The sequence below is a fragment of the Talpa europaea genome (genome assembly GCF_964194135.1).
Source record: "Talpa europaea genome assembly, chromosome: 7".
Lineage (NCBI taxonomy): Eukaryota > Metazoa > Chordata > Mammalia > Eulipotyphla > Talpidae > Talpa > Talpa europaea.
This window is the reverse complement of record NC_140074.1, coordinates 111,215,272-111,222,865: the sequence shown is the minus strand read 5'-3', so window position 1 is coordinate 111,222,865 and position 7,594 is coordinate 111,215,272. Positions and strand designations below refer to the sequence as shown.

At 56.7% G+C, this 7,594-nt stretch overlaps 1 protein-coding gene across 1 annotated transcript; it reads left to right on the top strand.

The window, feature by feature from the left end:
* The first annotated feature begins 4,728 nt into the window (after window positions 1-4,728).
* Window positions 4,729-5,764, top strand: NOG (noggin). The gene has a single exon (XM_084238832.1). It carries the CDS (start codon window positions 4,753-4,755, stop codon window positions 5,449-5,451), a length of 699 nt encoding a protein of 232 aa, XP_084094958.1. The 5' UTR covers window positions 4,729-4,752; the 3' UTR covers window positions 5,452-5,764.
* The last annotated feature ends 1,830 nt before the right edge of the window (window positions 5,765-7,594 follow it).

Sequence of the window (7,594 nt, the reverse complement as noted above, 5' to 3'; positions counted from 1 at the left end):
AGTCAGGAGAGGAAAGTGACAAGTCTGCCGGTGGACTTTTCCTCACTTGCCTTAGTTGGGTCAAGTTCAAAAATGCCATTTTGGGTCTCACTCAGTAAAAATCCATCCAATTTGACATTTATGGGACCAGAGAGATAGTCAGAATCAGAGGGTGATGTGTTTTAGATGAAAGGTGGCAGCTCTCGTGTCTACTCCTTTATGGTACCTCATGGTCCAGAGAGGCAACGTGACTCATGCAAGGTCACACAGCTGCAGTTGCAGGTTTTCCGACATCAAGCTCCAGACTTTGCACTTCATCCACAGCTGCCTCGAGTCTCTCTTTCCAAGGCCAAAGGAGCAAGATTGTTGAATTCTTCTTAGAATCCATTGAAATAAGTCAAGGTACAGGAAAGCACACTCAGCCTTGACCTAGAGTGGCCAAAGCAGCTGTTGACAGGTGTGCTTCTGTTTTCCTTGCCAGAGCATTTCACAGGGACAGAAATCCTGGGGCATGGGCAGCCAAAGGAAGCCACTGGACACTTCCCCCCTGGGCTGCCAAGCCCTCGTGCCTAACCAATCTCCACAGAAGTCCAAACTCCCAACCACAAGGGCCTGATCAACATATCAAGCTGGTAGCCATCCTGCCCCTGGACCACCTCCCACTCCACTGCTTCCCTTTGAAGAATTACAACCCTCTTTGTCCTGCTTGTCAAGCTCCCTCCCCAGAGAAATTCCAGACCCCTCCCCCAAACTCCTGAAGACCAGCACCAAGGGGCATCAGCAAGGTGCACGTGCTGAATGGTCATGAGGCGGGCCCAAAGGCGTTGGAGGTGACTTCAACAGGATCCCAGCCCCTTCAAGCCTCTCTAGCTCAAACCTGAGATAGTTGGCCAACTGAGGGCAGCAGGAGTTTCCTGAGAACTAACATTTGTTGAAGGACAATGACCGCTCTGCCCCCTTACACGATGCTAAGCTAGAAGTTCATTAGCTCTTTTATCTTACACAGTTCTGGTAGGTGGGTGTTATCCCCATTTTGCAGATGAGGAAATGAAAATTTGGACAAAAGATTTCCATGTGGAGAAAGTACCGTAGATTTCTACCTGAGATCCACCTGGCCCAGAGTTTGTCTTGGGGGACCTTCCCTGTTCATGACATTTCCTCCCCTACTCCCCAGACCCTGGCTGTCCTTTATAGCATGTGCTTCTCCTCATCCTGCAAATTCAGATGATATGCCTCGGTCTCTCCTTCCCCCTAATCAGATAAGCATATCCTTCTTCCATCATCGAGCCCAGGGAAAGCTCAGCTCTACCAATAAGACTCTGATAACGGCATCCCCAGTGCCTAAGTGCATAGGCCACCCCAATGTGTGCAGAGTGGGAAGCTGACTACAGGCGCCCCAAATGGGGTGTTTCATAGCCCAACACTGAACAAGGGAAGTGTGACTTAAAAACAGTAGAGCTGATATTATCATTGTTTTGGCTTTGTTAGTCACCATCATGTAGAATAACATTGCAAGCATGAAATTGTAATTCTTATCCAAAGTGGACATGGGTTTTTAAATTTTTATTTATTTATCTTTAGCTGAGATAATATTGGGGTACCCCCATCAGATATTACCACCAAGCATGGGTTTATTTTTAAAGGTTCTGAGATACTGATCTACACAGCTATGAAAGATCTATGTTTTCCTCATCTGCCTGTCACATCCCCTCCACAGGACTGCAGGGGCCCAGGAGGATGGTGGTCGACAATGAGTTTGCTCCTCCACATTTCTCCCCCTAGTCTTAACCCAGTGGGCATTTCTAACACAACTTGTTTTTCATTCCTGAGGAAACATTTTTTTGCTGTTCAGTCACATCTACTCAGCCTAACCATAGGATTGAAAGCTATGGGTTGGTTTTCACACAAAAATAGGGGATTTGGAGGAAATTACTGGAATAGAAAGCAGCACCGTAAAATGTCATTCATGGGAACCTACCACCTCAAAAGAGTTGGGCTAGTATTTTACCTCTGAGCGCTTCACTGAAAAGTTATTTTGTGAGCAATGACAAAATTGCTCTGGAACATTTAATTCTCATTAAAAAGCAAACCAGTGCCAAGACCTCACGAAGCACACCAAAAAGGAAGAAGTCTCCTTTAAAAGCCTACTATGTGCCAGGCTCTAGTCACACTATTTCAGAATCAAGTCAACTCAAATACCTATGGGTTGTTCTAGTTACCAAAACTTATCAGAGCGAGACCTCCTTTCAGGCAGGACCTGCAGAAAAAGCGGAATTCTAGATACTGGCTGAATTTGAAGGCTTAGGAAAATGTTTTCAGCTACTGATGAGGCTTTGCTGAAACACTATACAATGAAATAGTGTGTGTTTTCTGCCCTAGAAAATAAACTTCAGGTTGGGGGATAGAACAGTTGATAGAAAAAAAGAAAAAAAAAACCAAAACAACCCAGATCTTTGTGAACAGTGGGGTGATTGGGCCTATTATCATCCCATCTCCCAGCTCCACTCTGTGGGATTCTGGTGAGTTCCTGAGTCATCCCATTCCAATTCTCTCTTCCCCAACCTCCAATCACATCTACCACAAAGGAAAATGAGTTTGAGTTTGGAAGCTTAGATGTAGCTCCTCATGCAAGGGAAAATCCACCAAGAGTGACATCTCCATCACCCTTCTCCCATCAAAGAGAAACTGCCTATGGAGGAAACTGCATCATGTTTGCTTATAATCACAGGTAGGACTGGAGGTGTAACGTAGCTGTGTCACTGATGGGAAGACTAAGATCTACGGCATCACAGGTGACCTGTCCCAGGTTAACACCCTTATACAAGGTAGAGCCCAGTCATAACCCAGGGGGCCCTACTGCCAGTTCATCCATTGAGTTTGCGTCCGGCCTCCTTCCCACTGATGCCCATTTAGCAGAGGCAGTGAGTACAATACTATTCTTGGGGCATTCGAAGGACTTGCGTAGGCATCTCAGCAAGACACTGAGACACTGAAGAGCGTGGAGAACAGCGGGAATCTGAGCAGACCCGTCAACTCGCGCACGTGCGCACATACACACACCAAAAGGCGCACACACCACCGCACGGACCGGACCGGGAGGCGGGAGCTGAGCTGGCTGAGCAGAGTGGACAGCAGACAAACCCAAGGCACAAGGCCGCCCAGCAGCGTCAGGTGCAGCACTTGCGGTCTGCCAGCAGAGGGCGCGCCGCCCCCGAAGAGCCGCGTTGTGGTCGAGCCGAGCCCCGCCGGCTAGGGAGCCGCAGGCTAGCGGGACGCGCCCCTGCAGCTCGGCCACTCAGGGTGCAGGACCCGGCCAAGGAGGAGGAGGTTGAGAAGCAGACCCCCCTCGTGGGCGCGGGTAACAGACGGGCAGGAGTGCTTCCTAGGAATTACATCACGCTGCGCAACGCTGCGGCTCGCGGACTCCTAGTTGCAAAGTGTGGCGTGGTGTGGGGTGGTGTGGGGTGTGTGTGTGTGTGTGTGTGTGTGTGTGCGCGCGCGCGCGCGCGCGCGCGTGCACGCGTTTTGGGGAGGGGGGGGCGGGGAAGGGGAAGGGACTTGGACCGAGCCCGAGAGCGAGGAAGGTGAGATTCGAGACGCACACGGGGAAAAAAGCCCCGTGCACATGGAGACATTCCTTGCGCCCCCCTGCACCGAGCAAAGAACCCCCAGCCCCTCCGGCTTGCGCCCCTCCCCTTGCAAAGCCAGCAGCTAGTGAGAACCCTCCCGGCCCCACCTCGAGCACCCCCCAAGACCGGCCCTGCACCCTCCAGCCCGGCTCCAGCGCCGCCGCGAGCTTTACCCAGCACTGGCCCTGGCGGGGCGCCTAGAGCCCCAGTTGCATTGCTCCAGGAGAAAGGAGGGGGGCGGTGCATTTTGCAGGAGGAGGAGAAGGGGGGTGGGTGGTGGGGGAGAGAGAAAATTGCGCGGAGACCTGCCAAGCGCCACCGCCGCCGCCAACGCCGCCGCCTGTGAGCTCCGGCGGGCAGCCGGACTGTCGGCCTCCCGGGGCATCTGGGTCCGGCGGGGCACAGCCCTGGGCGCTGCCGAAGCCGCCGCCTCGGCGGCCAGGGCAGGCGGCTTCCCCCGGAGCCTGCGCCGCTCCGGCAGCCTTCGGGGGTGGAGAAGTGGGGGGTGGGGTTGTTGTTTGGGGGGAAGAAGGGGGAGGGGGCAAGACCGAGAGAGTCGGTGGTTTCCATGGTGATGGAGCTGAAAGTGCAGGAAATTTAAAGGCTTGGACCCTGCGAGACAGACAAACCGGTGCCAACGTGCGCGGACGCCGTCGCCGCCGCTGGAGTCCGCCGGGCAGAGCCGGCCGCGGAGCCCGGAGCAGGCGGAGGGAAGCGCCCCCAGGACCGGTTGGGCCAGCGGCGCCGCGCGCGGCGGCAGGACGAGGAGCGGCGAGCAGGGGAGGAGGGGAGAGCGGCTCGTCCACGCGCCCTGCGCCGCCGCCGGCCCGGGAAGGCAGCGAGGAGCCGGCGCCTCCCGCGCCCGCGTCGCCCTGGAGGGATCGCGGATGCCCCGGCGCGGCCGCCGTCCCGAGTAGCCCCCGGAGGGGACCCGCGGCCAGCTCGCGCGCCTTCTCCCCGCCCGGGCGGGAGCCGGCTCCGCGCGAAGGGCTCTCCCGGCGCCTCATGCGGCCGGCCCTGCGCCTGCCCAGCCTCGGGTGAGCCGCCTCCGGAGAGCCGCGGGAGCGCGGCGGCGCCGCGGGCTCGGCGTGCTCTCCTCCGGGGACGCAGGACGCAGCGGCAGCCCCGGGCGCGCGCCGGAGGCATGGAGCGCTGCCCCAGCCTGGGGGTCACCCTCTACGCCCTGGTGGTGGTCCTGGGGCTGCGGGCGGCACCGGCCGGCGGCCAGCACTATCTCCACATCCGCCCGGCGCCCAGCGACAACCTGCCCCTGGTGGACCTCATCGAGCACCCGGACCCTATCTTTGACCCCAAGGAGAAGGATCTGAACGAGACGCTGCTGCGCTCGCTGCTCGGGGGCCACTACGACCCGGGCTTCATGGCCACCTCGCCCCCCGAGGACCGGCCCGGGGGGGGCGGGGGGGCCGCCGGGGGCGCCGAGGACCTGGCGGAGCTGGACCAGCTGCTGCGGCAGCGGCCGTCGGGGGCCATGCCGAGCGAGATCAAAGGGCTGGAGTTCTCCGAGGGCTTGGCCCCGGGCAAGAAGCAGCGCCTGAGCAAGAAGCTGCGGAGGAAGTTACAGATGTGGCTGTGGTCGCAGACCTTCTGCCCGGTGCTGTACGCGTGGAACGACCTGGGCAGCCGCTTCTGGCCGCGCTACGTGAAGGTGGGCAGCTGCTTCAGCAAGCGCTCGTGCTCGGTGCCCGAAGGCATGGTGTGCAAGCCGTCCAAGTCCGTGCACCTCACCGTGCTGCGGTGGCGCTGTCAGCGGCGCGGGGGCCAGCGCTGCGGCTGGATTCCCATCCAGTACCCGATCATTTCGGAGTGCAAGTGCTCATGCTAGAACTCGGGGACCCCAGCCCGCACCCGGACACTTGATCTATTCAATGAACTTTTTTTTTTTTTTTTTTTTTTTTTTTTTTTTTTTTTTTTTGGCTACAGAGACTTAGCTTTCTGGTTCATGTAATGCACTGTTTAACTGTGTAGGAATGTATATGTGTGTGTATATATGGTCCCAGTTTTAATTTACTTATTAAAAGGTCAGTATTATACGTTAAAATTTACCGGCTTCTACTGTATTTTTAAAAAAAAAATAAGCAAAAGAAAAAAAAAAAGAACAGAAAAGAGAGACTTATTCTGGTTGTTGCTAATAATGTTAACCTGCTATTTATATTCCAGTGCCCTTCGCATGGCGAAGCAGGGGGGAAAAGTTATTTTTTCTTAAACTACAAAGAGCGGGGAGAACTTTTGTAGAAGGACTTTTAAAAAGCTATTTTCCATTCTTCGGAAAGTGTTTTTGGTTTTCCTTGGACCTCGAAGAAGCTATAGAGTTCAATGTTATTTTACAGTTATTGTAAATATAGAGAAAAAATGGAATGACTAATCATTGTAAATTAAGAGTATCTGCTATTTATTCTTTATAATATCCCGTGTAGTAAATGAGAAAGAAGTGCAGAGCAGGATTAAAGAAAACCACTAAAATCGACTGCGCTCGACACTGCGATTCTCTGTGTTGGTGATTGATGGGGGGGTCTATGGGGGGGGGGCAGGAGCCGGCGGGCAGGGGGTGCCGCTGTGCTTACACGCCTTGGGGAGAAGGTGCTCATCCCTTCTGGTGTGAAGGAGGTGAGTGCTCAGTTTTTCAGGGAGGGGGGTTCATGCTCCAACCCCTCTCCTGAGCATCACGTGGCCTTTGCCCAGTCTCCCAGCTTTTTCTCCCTATGTCACCAAAGCTCGGGCACGTCGTGACCTCGACACCCAGCCAGCCCCCAGGAGCTGACCCCAGGCTGGACCGAGGGGCGGTGGGGGGGGAGGGTGGGCGGCCGCTTTGTCCTGCCTGACAGGCCCTTCACAATGGGGACACGTGTCTTTCACACCTACCCTGGGGGCGGAGTGCCTCTGAAACTTGACCCCCAAGGAATGGGGGGGGGGGAGATCAGAGAGCGCCCACCCAGATCCCCGCTACCCCTCCCGCCTCGCAGCCCCCCCCACCTCAATATCCAGCCCTGTTAACCCTTTGCACTCCCAGTAGCTTCAGCGGTGCGAGTTTCAAGTGGTCCCTCCCTATCCACGCTCGCAGCCTCCAAGATCTTGCAGGTCTGAGCCCCGGAAATCTGACCCTCAGCTGTAATTGCTGGAGTTAGCTGGAAGATTTGACACTCACCTTCCACCTACCCCAGGAACTAAGGATACCCCAGAAGGCCTGGGTTTTAGAAGGATTAGAATTTAGATGAAGAAAAAAAAAAAAAAAAAGCTACCGCTGGGATCGGGTGCGCCCCCCGCCACCCCCACCCCACCCCACCCCACCCCGGGCTCAACACACTTATTGCACTTGGGGGCGGGAAAAAAGGAATCAAATCCCCACCCTGGAGTTTGGGGGTTAGAGTGGGGCATAAGATGCGTTACTCCTTCTACAGACATGCAAAACATCACCCCCACCCCTCAAAAGCCCAGGCTCGGGGGCGGGCGCTGGACTCGCGTGCGCTCTCCGCCCCCCTCTGCGGCGGCGCCCAGCGCGCGGCTCCACGTGGGCCGCTGCCTCGCCCGGCTCCGCGCTGCCTTTATCTCGGGCTCCAAAGTCGCTCTCCTCGGCTCCCTCCCCACCCACCCACCCCACCCCACCCCACCCCACCCCACCCCCCTGCCTCCCCACGCCTCTCTCCCCGGCGCACCCCCCAACCCCCGCCCCCCAGGCCCGCGTCCTGAAGAATCTATGCTAATTATTCCAAACCTGCGCCGGGTCCCCCGCGCGGTCTCCAAGCCCCCGGCCCCGCCCGCCCTGTCCCTCCAGCCCGGCGCTTTCTTCCCTCGCGACGCAGCCTCCGCGGCTCCTCATTTCAATAGCCCGGCCCGGGAGCCGGGCCCCCTCCCCGGCGCTGCCCGCGTCCGCCGTGGGACAGACGTTAGGGTATTCATTAACTGAGAGCCGAGGAATAACGGCATTATTCCCCCCAGAGAGGGCACCCTGCCCCCCGCGACTATCTGAG